This window comes from Montipora foliosa, chromosome 10 (genome assembly GCF_036669935.1).
Source record: "Montipora foliosa isolate CH-2021 chromosome 10, ASM3666993v2, whole genome shotgun sequence".
NCBI lineage: Eukaryota > Metazoa > Cnidaria > Anthozoa > Scleractinia > Acroporidae > Montipora > Montipora foliosa.
Genome location: NC_090878.1, coordinates 8,629,600 through 8,645,745, shown reverse-complemented (window position 1 = coordinate 8,645,745; position 16,146 = coordinate 8,629,600). Strand labels below are relative to the sequence as shown.

Sequence of the window (16,146 nt, the reverse complement as noted above, 5' to 3'; positions counted from 1 at the left end):
ACCACTACCAATCTTTGTTGTTAACTTTGTTGAACTACATTTTACTGCATTAAAATCTAGTAAGTCTCAGTTCAGCGAGGTTGCTGCAAACCTGCAGCATAGGCTCCAGAAGCTCCTGCTAGCTAAGAACATGTGCGACTATTTGCTCAGGAATTCAAGGAAGTTTGCTTGTCGCTGCCTTTGTAACAGCTAACGTTCTCAAAGGAGATTTATAATGAGAATAGTGTATAGGACATAAAGAATGCCAGCTATTATTAATTTTCCTCAGTGTTTTAGTCAATAGGCTATCTATCTAGTACATCTATCTATTGAATACGTAATTATTAGTAGTGTATACTAAAACAGTGGATGGGGTTGAACATGCGCGATGATTGGCTACTCAAATTCCGGATATCCTCTGCTATTCACCTGCGAGCAATAGGCCATTTCCGAGTTCATGGCTGTCTCCTCTTCAAAGCGAGTCTAAGTGCAAAGTTTTTGTAATGGTTATTAGTTCTACTTTACATATGAATGAAAACTAATTTTCATAAGAAAAACTTCGCACTTAAACTTGTTTCAAAGAGGAGGCAGACATTAACTCGGAAATGGGCTATTCACATGGAATTTGGGCCAGAAAACATTGTAATCTTTGCAAGAATAAATGAGTTAAAATCATATTTACTGAGCCGCAAAGCGGCAAGGTAAATATCCACCACTATGCTAATATGCCTGCTTACATATTTTGAAGTTACTTTTTGTTTCTTTTTTCAGGTCCAAATGTCAATAGTTTGCAAAATTCTGATGGTATTTATGAGGTATGCTTTCTATGTTCTCCTTGTCCAAGGAACAATGAATTTTAGTTTACTTTTCTGCAATAATTTTAATAAATAAATAAATTAATTAGTTAATTGCCATAGGTTCCATACAAAGATGGAAATAACAAGGAAGCTCAACCTAGTGGTCATTCAGATAATGTGTATGCAGAACCACTTCCACCATCAGAAAAAAACGAGCCACACTATAAGGTAAGTGGATTTTTTCACATTTCTTTAGATTTCTTATCCCTCCCTCTGCTGGAAATTGACTTAAATTTTAGTGAAGACTTAATGTTTTGCTGGACTCTATTATTAGAATTATTATAGGCAGGGAATTCTAATAATATTTCCTTTATCACCCTTGGTGTTTGGCCCTCAATGAGCAATGATGGATTGAAAGGTCACCATTAATCACTTAAGTCCAAAGAGAATAATAATAATAATAATAATAATAATAATAATAATAATAATGATGATAATAATAATAACAAAAACTTTAAATCAACTATCAAAACAATTAGTAAATATTTACAATTTTAAACTATATATCGAAATTATTTACAAATTTTAAAAACTAAATTATATGTTCACGATAGAAAACTATTTACGATATGTGAATAATTTAAAAATAATAATAATAATAACGATTATTATTATTATTATTATTATTATTATTATTATTATTATTATCATCACGATGTATATATTTAGCCTTTTTATTGGTATCTCATATCCGGACCATGTCTTACTAGTTGTTTTTAACCCAATAACCTCCATAGTCTGCTATGGGGTGTTTCTTACAATATTGGAGTTTCCAGGATGTTTTAATCTTTTATTTTTATCCCATTAGGTTCCAAATAGTGATAATCCTCCTCTTTATGCTGTGCCATCATCAAAAAGGCCGAATAATGGAGGAGATGAAGAGAAAAATAATGATACGTTCAAGTCATCACCACTTTCAAGTCGATTACAATCCTTTGACAAGGTAATGCTGACAATTATCTCTGTTCCTCTTCTCTTTTCTCGTACAGGTTGGGGAAAAAAATTGTGAATTAAATTACTGTCCTTGCTTGGTATTTTGGGGGATTTTTCAACCTTCTCGTGCTCCTTTTGGCTTCAGGCCCCACCAGATAAGTCACTATCCATTGGATAGCGCAATATTATTGGTTTCACTGTTACTTACGGTATCCACTGGATAGTGATTTATTCGGCAGATAGCACTATCCATTGTTTGAACAACTGGCGCCAGGAGTGTTTTAGCAAATGTGCATGCTAAGTCTAGAAGTGCATCGTCTTTCCTTTTTGTCGAGAACTACCATGTCAAGCCTGTTATGGTCGATTCTATGATCTGACTTACTGGTAACTATTAGAGGGTACTGTGAAGTGCTAGTTTTCTACCCATATAAACCATGTGAGCGTTAGTCCAACCAATGGAAATGGGCCCACAGAAGGACAGGGAAAAACTCTGACCAGGGTGGGAATTGAATCCACAACCTTCGGGTTAGATCACTGCTGCTCTACCGAATGAGCAGGTCGTGGAAATTTAAGATGTCAATGTCACGGCAATGAATATGTACAAGTACAAGGAAGGGTTATGTTTTTGCAAACGTTGGTTGTGTGGCACTTATAATTATCTCAACAGACTTAACTATTAGATGGTAATGTGAACAGCAGAGTTTTTCTCTGTCCTTGTGTGGGCCCATTTCCATTAGTAGGGCTAATGCTCACATAGTTTATATGGGTAGAAAACTAGCAATTCACATTACCCTCTAATAGTTAAGTCTGTTGAAGTATAAGACAGTTAGTACTACATGGCCATCATTTGCAAAAACGTAACCCTTCCTTGTACTTGATTCTATGATGTCTGATACGGGAAATCCCAAAGTAGCATACATGTAGTCTGATCATCATCACCATCATTATCATTGTCATTAGCGAATGGTTATGTTGCAGGTCTTTTTGTTCCTTACGTTAAATTACAACCAAACTAAGTCATTTTGTTTCAACCTAGGTCAAGTTGTTTCAACCAAGGTCAGTTTAGGGCAGGTACAAAACAGAGGTCACAGGTCATTGTTTTACCAATACAGAAACAACCCAAACCATTTACAAATGCTAACATTACGTCTAAAGGCCTAATTAGGCTTAAGGTTAGCTTTAATGAGTGTTTAACCCTTTCAGCCCTGATAGTGCCAAATGGCACTTATAGATTTTACTCTGTCTAACGCCAGACGATTTCACTCGTCAATGGGGAACCCCTCGGGGCTTAAAGGGTTAAGCTAACAGCGTGAAAAAACTATGTCCCCGTTTAAGATACCATCTCAGTGCTCGACGTTGCGACTACTGAGGTCGCCAATGCAACTGGATCTTATTCACTGGTGACTAACTTTTCACCAGCCTGGCTGCTAAGATATTTATATTATATTTGATTATATGGTTGTTTAATGTCAAGGCCACTTGACTTGCTCTGATATTTGATTCGGCCTCTCTTGCAGTTTACCTTTTCTTGAAATTTATAAGGCCCGAAAGGCCAAAATTTTTTGGCAACTAAAATACTTGAGCTGGCGACCAAATCTGAAAACTTAAGGGCCAACTGGCCCCTAGGCTTTTTCCTGAAAGTCAGCACTACCGGGTATATCTGTATTGGTAAAACAATGACCTTTGACTTGTGTTTTGTACCTTCCCCAAATTGACCTAGGTTGAAACAACTTGATCTAGGTTGAAACAAGTCGACCAAGGTTGAAACAAGTCGACCAAGGTTGAAACAAGTCAACCAAGGTTGAAACAAGTTGACCAAGGTTGAAACAAATGACTAAGTCTGGTTGCAAATTAACCTAAGGAACAAAATGACCTGCAACAGATATTTTCCACACATCAGTTATGTAATTGCAACTGAAATTTATATTATTGAAGACTTAATTTCAGTTTGCTGTTATATTCAGGAACCTGATCAAGTGTCACAGATATCAGTACCTGATTGCCCTTTCCCCACTCATGACAACAGTTCAGATAAGGCATTTTTTAGCCCTTCAGTCTTTGAAGCTGTACCAAGTGAATCAGGAATAGGAGACACAGTGTCCATAGCATCTTCTGCTGACATTTCTGTGCTAAGAAGTGATTCAGTCTCATCTGGGTCATCAGGCACTCGCAGCCAGAATTCCAGAAGTAATTCTTTCATCCATCAAACAGCTGAGGGAATCCAACCAGGGAATGCTTCTACATTCGTTGATGCAGGCAAAATAGGAACAACAGCTGCAGGGTCAGATCATGATCAACCTGCAGACAATCAAAGCCAGGAAAATTTTTCAGTTGGATTTCCTTCTTTGGGGCATATGGAAGAGACATGGCAGGAAGCAAATGTGGAGGATTCCAAAGTTCATGTGGTAGATACTAGCACTAGCAATACTGAATTATTTACAAGGACCTCTGATCCCTTTGCATCCACAAACAATGATGAAGAAACCCTGACAGTTTCTGGAGAAGGGTTTTTCACAGAATCGTTTGCAAAATTTGATTCTGCATTTGGTGACAGCACTGGAGGAAGTCAAGTAAAAGATGATTTTTCATCAAGTGATCCCTTTGCTCCTTCAGGTGAAGGAGACATCAAAAATGCAGAGACCAGTTTCAAAGCAGCTTTTTCTTCAGAGAAATTTGCTCCATCCCAGCTCAACACTGATACCACTTTAGATGACAGTCCAAGAGAAATGGGCGAAGGAGAGGTTGAGCAGGTAGCTATCCATGTTGAAAACTCATTTGGGAGTGTTTCATGGGATAATAATTCATTTACAGAGAAAGAAAATGAACCTTGGCCAAGTTCAGCCGAAAAATCAGATGAAGACAAAGGTTTGTCCAATGAAACCTGTAGTGAAGGTCTTGCAATTGGAACTACAGAAAGCGAATCACAGCCCATTGAAACACAAGTAACTGCCACTTCTAAAATTCAACAGTTTTCTTGGGCAGAGAGTTTTACTTCAGATGACACTGCTGTTACAGCCAAAGCTGACCCAAATAAATCAGCATTATTTTCATGGGATGATGCTTTTGGCACAGTTCCTGAAGAAAGTGAAAGCTCTTCAGGCCAGCCCTTTAATGCTTTTGCCTGGGATGATGCCTTTGGTGAAAAAAGTGCAGATGCTAGTGGTTCTCCATTTGATTCATCAGCATTTGGAGATGCCTTTGAATCTTCAGAAAAAGTAGAGTCTTCAAATGACAAAAATGTCATGTCAATTTCTGATGCACAGCTTCCTGTTGCTGATTCAGATCTCATGACTCCGCTCCCTTCACAAGCTGCAGGAAGTAGTGCCAATGATGAAGAAGCCGAAAAGGAACTTACCTCTGCATCTATGGATCCATTTGACGAGTTTGATATTAGCCCTCTGACACCAGAAGCAAACCCCAAGATAGTTACATCAGAGGAGACTTCCGGCACTTACAAATCTGACATCATTAATGCTTTTGGGGAAGTTCCCACTTTAAAGGAAAATTTATCATTAGAACTAAATCCAAAAGACAATGCTGACGTAAAAGAAACTGAGGAAAGCACTGAGGAAAGCAATGAGGAAAGCACTAAGGATGCTGAAGAAGAAGAGTTGAAAGAAGGACAGCCACCTGGGCTCCAGATTAAAGAATCAGGATTATCATTATCAGAAAGGCCCATCTCTCCAACTGCACCACCCCCACTTCCACCACGCCCAGTAGTTTCTGCCCCACCCCTTCCCATGCGACCGTCAGGTTCAAGCTCAACAGGTTCACCTGTAAAGACTCCCATAAGCTCACAATTGTCTGTAGAATCTCCACCTTCAAACTCTTCTCAGCAAGGAAAGAAAGGCAGTGCTAAGAAAGCTCCCCCTCCACCACCACCAAGAGTGGATTTAAATGAAAAATCAGCAGTTGTTTATTCAAACCAGAAAGAGAATTTTCCAGATCCTTTTTCCTCTGATTTTTTTGAAAATAATGTTCTTGGAAACAACAATGGTGAGGCAAATTCTGAGTGGACAACATCATGGCCTAATTTACCAGAAGTTCCCCCGAAAAAGAAGAGTTACGACCAGCCAGATCCTTTCAGTGACAGTTTCTTTACAAACTTTGATTTCAATCAGAAATCTGCTGGTAGTAACGAATTAAAGGACAATTCAGATCCCTTCACAACTTCAAATTCAAGCTCTGAACCCTTTCCAGCAGTATTTGGTGGGGATGATTTGTTTGCAGCGTTCACTCCAGCCAAGGTAGATGTGCCATTTGGTGAGGGAGGTCCATTTCAAAATGACCTGTCAGATTCCTTCTCAGCATTTCCCTCTGGTGACCCATTTGGTGATGTAAGTGACCCATTTGCAGACAAAGGTCTTTTTAGTGACGATCCCTTTGGTGATAGCCCAACTAAACCAGGGACTGGTGTATCTTTGACTTTAAATGAGGTTTGTAGTTCTCTTTGAAATTTCTTGTAAATAATTCAATACCACCTTAGTTGAATGTAAATCGCTGTCATTATTTTGAGCATTTTGATGAAAAGAGTATGAAGGACTGTCTTACACTTTAACTATTAATCAGGATTGGAGCCTAAATGCAGTTAAAATACTTTCTAATAGACAGCACCTACTACGTACAGTAGCGTATTGTGGTCTTTGCAAAACTATTTTTGAGACCATTCAAGGTATTTTTTGACAAGTTTTCCAAAGAGATCAACAACAGAAAAACAAAGTGTCCTGTAACAAAACAGGAGCACTTAACTTGTTACAGACTCTGTTTCTTAGTTACCTAATGGTCAGTAAAGCCCATTAAATAAATCAATTGAAGGAGCACATGTCATAGTGATAAGAGTGCTTGCTGTCTCCCAGCTTTTATGGGGCTGCTGTTGTGATAGCAAAATAGTCACCATAATATCAGAAGCTCACAAATAGTGCAGAATAGTGTGATAATTCTTTGTTTCTTTTAACTACCCCTTGTTCAAGGACTTGCTTATTGCTAGTGAAGATTCTTGTATAGTTGACACATTATACACAACCTTAAGGCATTTGTGTAGCAGAAGATCATGTCATTGTGTTTTGGCAATAAGTGCATAAACCTTAGAATGCAGCTGTTAGTTGAGGAATACATTTACTGCAAACATTAACAGTCCCTTCCAAGCAGTAGTCACATATAGTTGTAGTCTATCTATTGTTACTCCACGACTTGTTGTCGTGTGGGTTGAGGTTGTTGGTTCGGTTTTCTGGTTTTCCCCCTTACAAAACTCTATTCCACAAATATGGAGTAATGATTAAGAGATTGCCTGATCTATGTGTATTATGTCCATTTTACAGAGTTTAAGTGCATCTGACGAAGCTGACTCTTTTGCTTAAGGGAATTCTCATTAAAGGTACAGTGTATGCTGAAGTTTGTGGCAGGTGTGACCTAAGAATGAAAAAATCAAAATTAATGTCTGGTTTGCTGAACAACTGAAGCAATTCAATAGTATGAAGCAGCAAAGATCATTGTGAGGATGAAATGCATTGTAAAGTATGGGTAAGGGCAGCACAAGGAGAGAGAGAAAATATGACGCTGCATCTTGCCAAGTTTTCAGCTTGCCTAAAAAAACATTCTTTAAAGGTTTTTTGGCTTGTCCCCACAAGCTGAGACTTTTCTAATGGCATGCAGGTTCAATTTAGAACTATTTACTCAACCCTATAGTTGAGGAAGAAGGCTCAGAGTAGGGGATTACATAAAAGAAAACAATAAGTTATTGAAAGTGGTCACAGTGCACATACTGGAACTTTCTAGACACTATGGAATCCTGAGTCCAAGACATTCCACTGGGTGATGCAGTAATTATTGTGATGAATTGTTCCAAAAATACTTGTGTATTAAGTTTCCAGAATGTTATGGAATTCTTCTCAGTCATATATAAGGACTTAACCATGCAGTTACCAGTTTAAGTTGTTTTGTCGGCCAGGACCGACCGTTTGGAGAAGCTATTGTAATCCTCACAAGAAGCTCATTCAAGACTTTGCACTGGTGACATAAACTATTACTGTGAGAGGTCACTGATAGTGAAAGATTTGATAGGTATAGAAAAAGGTTATTTGAAGAGTACAGTCCCTTCATAAAGTGCCACTATGTTGCTTAAAACTTCATTGGCAAAATTTTAAGCTTTGATTTTTATCCAAAGTTGTGGATTTCACGGTCGGCCATTACTGACATTCCAAACTGACCGATTGGACCTCAGAGGGTTGGATCTTGGGAAATGACATCATTTACTCACTGGCTTAAAATATCAGCGTGTAAACACAGGTTATTATATAATTAGTATAAACGCACAGGTGATTATACAAAATCACACGCTCTCATTGGCTCGCCATCTCGAATTATCAGCCGATAATCACCTCGGCGAACAAAATGGCTGCCAGTAGTTGTTTTGCCACTGTAAGTGAAGATAATTTCGCGTTGAAATGTTTTTTTTTTCTCTTTTTTATATTCATATCGACTTTGACTTCGACTTTGTCTCGGTGAATATTCATCGATAATCACTTCGCCTTCGGCGAATAATTATTGTTAATTATGCAAAACACAAGTTTAAAAGTCTGAAAGCCCGAAACTCCCATGCTGCATATTAATTCATTCATATACACACACCTTGCATTCTTAAACTATTGAGTCTTTGACATTATTTTCTCCTCGATCCAGCTCTCACAGTATTTTAAAGTTTGTAATGGTGTACCATTAAATAGGAAAATTCCAGTTAAAAAAAACTGGTGTCTTTTTTTTTTTAAATCAAGGCTTAAAACTTGGGTCACTTAGTGCTTAGTTAAGATAGTTTTGAAATCCAAAGGAAAATAAAAATTGATGTTTTGGTCATAGTGGCACTTTAAAGTAACTTTCAGACTGTACCTTTTTGTGTCATTAACTAAATTAGTTGAGTTTGTGGGAATGTTTTGAGTTTTTCTGTAGGTTGGTTTATTCCACAACTGTGACATTCACTCAAGGACTCTTGCTAAAGTTATTGTAACGTACGTTCAAAATTGAAGGAGCACCCAGTTCAAGCTTTTAACTATTATTTAGACTTTTGTGTATTCAAAGAAATGATTTGGGATTCTTATTATTTTTTCAGTAACATGTGTCCACATGGTTTCTAGAGATATTATGGTCCGAAGGTCGCATTTACAAGAAGACAACTTCAAAAAGAGATTGAGCTGCCAGTTCCTGAGAGAAAAAATTCAATAGATGTTACTTCACTTTCTTGAAAAACCAATCACAGAAGTTGCTGGAAAGAATTACATTCTGCAGCCAGTCCATTCCATGTCTTCAGATGTCTTGTTGGGAAATATTTGAAACATGAAGCTATTTTGTAACATCTTTCAGTGGTTCAAAGAACTGGCAGATCACAAGTTCTGTTAGTGAAGTCAAGGGTCCAACTCCAAAATCCTGTGGGATGTTATGAAGGAGATCATGATGAGCTGTGAACTTAAATTCTTCCTAATAGATAAAACAAATTGTCAGCCTGCCCTCCTCCCTCCCCCCCCCCCCCCCCCACACAAAAAAGAAAATGTCTAGTGACCTCTCAAAGCACATACAAGGCAAAGTAACAAAACCTATTACAGTGGCTTTAATGCTAAGGTCACTCTTTGCCCATTGTTGTAAATACTACTAGGGAGTTCACAATTTCGACTTCACAGAAAACATTAGACTTCTGTTAAAATCGGGCACAAATACCTAGACTATGGTTGGTGCTGTTGTTTTAAATATTTACGGCTAGCGAATGTACCAGAATGTTTGTACTGTAGGTGAAAAGTACATTCCATTTAACAAACGTGCCAGCGGCACATACCCAGCAAAAATTGACCCAAGTACCCCCCTTTCCCCCCCCCCCCCCCCCCACCCCCGGGCTTCAAACCAACCAAAAGGAAAATGATTAAACAAAGCTGTTCAATATAGACTGAGGGTAGGTGGGTGATCGTATGCTTTTGATGTAGACTCGAGGCTGAAGATTATACAAAACTTTAGTAAGAAAGCAGACTTCACAACGGGTTTCTTACTTGGAAGTAAAAGAAAGAAAACAGACTAACAAAAATCAATATGCAATAATTGGTCGCTGATGACAAAACTTGTAACATTTTTTTTTTTTTAGAACTTTCAGTGTTTATTTATTTCTTTATTTCTGTAACATTTAACCCATTGACCCCTGGGACTGAGACTTAGTAGATTTTACTCTGACTAACACATAGATTTTACTACGTCCAATAGCAGACGATTTTTCTTGTTCAGGAGTCAATGGGTTAACAACCTCAACATCCACTCATGTGTTAATGTCCCTATTAATTAACAGTAATATTATAAAACGAGCTCTCTATCTTATTTTTGTATTAGTATTATTATTAAGTTTTGGTAGCCAGGATTGACTTCTAACCACTCATGACTATCAGCTACTCTCATGGAAAACCAAGTACACCATGACCCTTGGAAACTGTTTACGTTAATTTTGATATTGTAGTGAAATAATAATTATTTTACCAAGCTCCAGCTGTAAAACGATATTACATAAGAGAATGGTTAGGGTGGAATTAAGATTGTAGCACATGCTTCCTTCAAAAGGTATTTCCTGTATACTTTGTTAAACCATTCCAGACCTGAGTGACTTCTCTTTCAACTGTGCAATGATGTGTGTCAATCGCCATGTCGCATTAAGGCACATCGTAGCAATATGCAAGCACTACCTATAGCTTTTATTGCCAAGCTGGTGTATGTGCTGACTATATAAGTCTATGTACAACAACGTATCACATGAATCTTGTTTAACATGTGCTTATTTTCATAAGTAGTTAAAGAAAACTCTTAAATATTAATTAAAGGAAACATTAGGTCTTGCAAGACAAGAGCTCTGCTAGCAGGAATAGTTTGTCCTAGTCAGTAAAGTTGTAGAGCTTAATTATATTAATACTATCCATCCTTGATGGAGAGGTTTTAACAATTTTGTTTATAAAGTGAGGGAGGACAGAGGCATGTTAAGGAGGGCTTACAGTACCTATTCCTACCCATGTTTTTCTTCCAAGGTCTTAACTCTTCCCTTAATGCTCAAAAAATTACAAGGAATGTTGTCTACATGATTGAAAGTGGCCATTTACAAGGCTTTTTTTTTGCTTTCTTAAGTTTTCATTTTTGCGGAAAGGTTGCTGGTCTCACGGGTTCAGAGTTGCAAATTATCTGTTTGTTTTTACTTATGGTACACTAAACATCATGGCTTGGTGAAAAACTACTGCGGCTCCAATAAGTGAACAAATCTAAGCTCAGACACACTTTTTTTTCAAACCCATAATCATCTTACAGTGCCACACATGGGCACCGTTTAAGCCAGGATTTTTTCAGTCATTTCCCATCCGGTATATGAAAGACGAGGCGAACCTTGGCTTTTGAAATCCACTTTATAAAATTTGTCAATGATTCACAGCTAACAGAAATGCAGAATTTAGTTCAGGTGTGTATCCTTGTAAAAAGAAATACTTTTATAGATATTGAATGCTCTGATTAGTACTCCGTATGTAAATTGCAGAATGACCATTCTGTAATTTAACCCATGCAGAGCACTGTGTTGCATTCGTTTCACAAGCAATGAATTAGTTAACATAATTTGCAGGGGATCAGCATTAGATTTACAGACTCATATAGAGCTCATTGTTTTAAGTACCCTTCAAGAACTTGTTAACAAATCCTGAGCTTCCAACCCCAAAAAACCCTCTTCATTAAAATTGTTTATAGAAAGAACAGCAATGACACTGGACATGTTTTTCTTGTATGCTACTATCTTCCTCAACATTTATACTATCGTCTGGACTCCTGCAGGCCACGCTTTTTGTGAATGGTTTTTGAAGCCTTCACCTTGGTTTTAAGTATATCGACAGTACATATAGAACTCACACCAGTCTATCACTTGCAGGCATTCATCAAGAAGTCAAAAGTGTTAACTACAGTATCAATTTAATCTAAGGCTGAACCTGTCAGTCACTCCCATAAAGTAGGAGAAAGACCTAATCTTATGCCTTTTTGCCCAGGTCATCCGGCTTTGATCTGTGTACCTGTATTAAAATTGAGTCCACAATGCTTTGCAAAGGTTAACCCATTGACTCCTGGGAGTGAGACCACAGATTTTACTCTGTCTGACATCGGACGATTTTAATCATCAACTGGCGGCATTCCAGGGCACCTGAGGGGTCAATTGGTTAACCAGTCAAAAACTATGTCCCCTCCACTAACTGGTTCCTTTTTGCCTTTTCAGTATCTTTGGTTTCATTTTCAAATTCATCATCAAAGTCATCATCATTTCATTACAACCTAGTTTTCCAAACAGAGAGAAATTGTGTTTCCACTGGTGAGAAAATTCAAAGTATTTCCTAAGCTCTAATTTTGCCTACCAGAATGTGTTTAAAATTAACTTTAAGTTACAGGTGTATTTGTTTGCATAATTATGCAAATGATATAAAAATAGAGGCGCTGTGGCCTAACAGTTAGTGCCCTGGACTCTGGATCGAGTGGTCTGGGTTTGGGCTGGGTCATTGTGCTGTATACTCTAACGGTGCCTCTCTCCACCCAGGTGTATAAATAGGCACCATTTAATGATGGGGGTAACCCTGGGATGGACTAGCATCCCATCCAGGGGGGAGTAGAAATACTCCTAGTCGCTTCATGCTACAGTAACGGGAGATAAGTGCCAGCCTGATGAGCCTTCTAGGCTCGTAGCAGACTTTACCTTTACCTTAGAAAAATAGATGACTATGGGAGATAATTTCTGTGGGAGCAGCAATATTGTAATAATATTGTGAGTTAGAAATGTGATTATAGCTGAAAGCACATAGGTGTGATTCAATGTTTTAATAGTACACTTTCATGACTCTGTACATGTACCAATTTAATTCTTGTGGAGCAACTTTACTCTTGCACTAACAATAATAATTATTATTATTTACACCCATTATGGCTGCATCAAAAAATTTGTACAGCCTCTGATGTGTTTGTCGTGAGAAGTTGTGATTTTTTTTATTAACATAACTATTTGCAGGCGATATTTTCCTTAATTGCCACTGTTTTAGGCAAGTTGAGTTATTGGCAACCTACACTATTATAATAATTATTAAAGTGGCACCTGAAGAACAGAACTGACCACCTTCACCACAACAAAATTGTGTTCTTTCAAGTTTTTAGGTTGTTAAAATGACAGGAAAAAAGACAATAAATTTTGCCACAACTATCCATCTGAGTTTCTGACAGCAATTACTACTTAAAGTTTATTTAACAAGGACAAATCTTGCAAAATATTTACGACTTTGAGAAATGCAACTTTGTGAGACAAATAAGCCCCAGATGTCCTGAAGCAGTTGTTTAGCACACTACGGAATTAAGGCTTATTCACATCCAGTCGTGTTCTTAATCCAAATCGTAACCTTTTGTGTGAACTGCCATTGTTATTCCAATAGCAGTTTCTATATTCTATTCAAGAATGACATACGGTAATACTTGCAACATGCCATCACTGGAAGGCATTACTGCTGTCCAATCGTACCAAGAACCATCACTCCCATATCGGCCTGTTACACCATTGGCTTGTACATTGACATCCAATATTAATTCCTTGGGGGTAGGTGATGGCAGAGTCCCCGATTCTAACATTATTTCTTGCGAAAGTTCATCATCGCTATCAGAATGACAAGCAATATTTGCTCTAGAATTTAATCCAATGGCTTGGTCATCTATTGAACTACTATGAGAAACCTGCAAGATGCATGAATCTTTGTTGGCTGTTGTCTCTGATCGACATTGATCATTCAATTCAGATTCACTAAATATTGTCTGTCCTTCATGGTTCAATTTTTCCACTCTTTGAATACTTGGTTGTGAACAAATTCCAGAATCAACTGAAAGGATACTGTTATCTTCAGTACTCTGCGAGTCAGCCGCTTGTAGTGCTGAGGGTAAACGATCATCACTTCCAACCAAAGGAATTAATGATTGAGATGACTGCATGATAGGAGACAAAGGTGAATGGGCCTCGCGTACCACAGAAACTGCACATTCTCTCTCACTTGATTGTGTAGCTGACTGACCAGGAACACTCTTCTGACCTCCAAGACCTGCCTCTTGGGAAGAATTTGGAGTACCAGGCAAGCTTTCAGAATCATCTGATTTTACAAACACAGTTGGTGAGTTTTCAGAGCTTGAACAGCTGCCCCGTTTTCTTTTAATACCTCTTTTTTTCCCTTCCAGAATTTTACATTTGCCTCCTCTATCAATAGACGGAGATGCTGGCTTGTCAGTATCCTTAAGAGTTCCATTAATCTGTGGTGATGTGACACGACTTCCATTTATTGGAGAATCTGCACTACGTAAAGTCTCCAGGTGATTGATAACAAGCTTTTGCCATTTTTTAACAAGTCCCTTAGCTCTCTTTGCTAACTCTTCATTTGTAGTTTTCTTGCGAAGAAGGTTGATTGTCTTCCCCAATCTTGTTTTCTATCAAGAAAAACAAGTATGAATAGGGGCTCATTCAATACACATTAGGTTCAAGGGAAACCGACCAACAATTTAATTGTCAAAGTAGAAACTTGTCTTCAAGAAACAAACATTTGCAGCAAGTAACAAAATGGAATTGAACAGAAACAATATTGTAAATTGAAACAAAGTAATAGACGATTGGTTTCATCAAAGCAAGTAACCTTTTTATCATCATCACAGCAACAACAGACAGTAATTCATTGTATCTTTTGTCTAGACTATGAAAATTTCACATCAAGAAAAAATTGTAATCCAAGTTTTTCTTTGCTATTACCACAATAGAGTCAGTCAGCAACAGGTCTTTGATTGAAAGAGAATCCAAGGTCAAACGAAGCAACATGTGGATGTAGACACAAACAGATCAATTCACTGGTACTTAAACACCTTGAGGTAAAAAGTGAGAGAAGGGTATCGTTTCCTTTTTAATTAAGGATCAGCCGACCTGATGCAGCAAAAAAGAGAAAAAGATACACTTGTTTGTTTCTCAAAAAACCCACTTCTTTTCTCGAGTATTTGAGGGTACTGTCGAAAAGGGATGTGTTTCTCCATATGTAAATGTTTTGAAATTGTGTCCGTTCATCGTTCCGAGAACTCGAAAATGTAAATGACCAGATCATGAAAGGAATAAGGGGAATGAGATAACAACTTAGTGTTTATGATTAGAAAATAAATCTAACAAGAGGCCAGAATGTGACGTACGGGCTGTTGAAATTGTAGCAAACAGAAATATTTGAGCTTATACGACATGAAGGTCACCTTGGGCCCCGTTACGAGTACATTTCCCGGAATTGATTATGTAAATAATTTTTCGCTTTAGTCCTCAGTGAATCTCCATGATATCGACACCGGAAAAAGCCGCAAAATCGTCATAAAACTATTAAAAGATCTACTTTGCAAGTAAGCAATGATCGCTGAGTGATCAAAAATGAAACAGACCGATAACTTGTCGTCCACTGTTCGATGTCTAAAAAGTTGGAGAGAAAATGTTGTCCTTCAACCACTTTTGTCTTGTAGATTCAATTTCGTCTCAGGACGTTAACAGAAATTTCAAACAATTGTAAAGTTGGTAATAAAACAAAAAAGCACTGTTCCGAACTGAAGTTTAAATCAGTTTAATTCAAAATCGTGTTAGAAGATATTTCAAAGTTACTCAAAAGATGAACCAGAGCATATGAAGTAAGTGGAACACTTACATTTGAGATGCGATTACGAGGAATCGACATTTTACATCCACTCAGTTTTCCACCACCTTCTGAAAACCAACGGCCTTTTAAGAAATTCTATAATAATTAACTGTCCTTATGATAAAAAGTCTTTCAATTCACCTCAAGAGCCTCTTTGGTGATCGGGAGGCGCTCTAAAATTGTCACTACCTCCAAAACCGCCGCCATGTCCAAAACCTATGGCACATAATGGACATGAAAACTGTTAATTTCTTCGAGAAGAAACATTCAAACAAGCTAAAAATTGACTCACATTTCCATCAGAGTCTACTACTCGGTCTAGGATAGTTTTGATCTCCTGTGGCGAGTGCTGCATGGAGTATCCAAGCTAGATGCTCTACCTCCCTGCCATACGCCATGCAAGGCAGACCAAGACATGACGACCGACCGACAAGAACACTGATTATATTATGGGATGCTTGACGTCACACCGCACTGCTATTTATACTAAGCGTGCTAAATTCGCGGGCTCAATCTTTCGACGCTAGTTCCCAGACTTCTATCTGTCATATCCAACCGAGTTCGGAGCTGCAGAGTAGCAACCTATTCTATTGCATTTCACGAAATTCATGCAACGCAAACAAATCGATGTTGGTTTTACGCTTCCGGTCAGAACTCCTGTA

General features: G+C 37.9%; 2 protein-coding genes across 3 annotated transcripts in view; one reads left to right on the top strand and one right to left on the bottom strand.

Moving 5' to 3' along the window:
- The window catches only part of LOC137972462 (uncharacterized), a 22,971-nt gene extending 11,449 nt beyond the window's left edge, over window positions 1-11,522 (top strand). Inside the window, exons 7-12 of the mRNA XM_068819210.1 lie at window positions 751-794; window positions 897-1,004; window positions 1,645-1,779; window positions 3,734-6,205; window positions 7,088-7,143; window positions 8,872-11,522. Of these exons, the coding sequence (XP_068675311.1) occupies window positions 751-794; window positions 897-1,004; window positions 1,645-1,779; window positions 3,734-6,205; window positions 7,088-7,126 (2,798 nt within the window). The 3' untranslated portion in view covers window positions 7,127-7,143; window positions 8,872-11,522. The remainder of the gene's footprint in view (window positions 1-750; window positions 795-896; window positions 1,005-1,644; window positions 1,780-3,733; window positions 6,206-7,087; window positions 7,144-8,871) is intronic.
- A 1,086-nt stretch (window positions 11,523-12,608) lies between these two features.
- Window positions 12,609-15,940, bottom strand: LOC137972463 (mediator of RNA polymerase II transcription subunit 26-like). Of its 2 annotated transcripts, none has more exons than XM_068819213.1 (3): window positions 15,777-15,940; window positions 15,494-15,700; window positions 12,609-14,258 (listed from the first exon to the last, which is right to left on the bottom strand). In XM_068819213.1, exons 2-3 carry the CDS (start codon window positions 15,521-15,523, stop codon window positions 13,239-13,241), a joined length of 1,050 nt encoding a protein of 349 aa, XP_068675314.1. In that variant the 5' UTR covers window positions 15,524-15,700; window positions 15,777-15,940; the 3' UTR covers window positions 12,609-13,238. The 2 variants fall into 2 exon arrangements, with proteins under 2 accessions (XP_068675314.1, XP_068675313.1); XM_068819212.1 differs by having other exon boundaries at window positions 15,626-15,700.
- Between the last annotated feature and the right edge of the window lie 206 nt (window positions 15,941-16,146).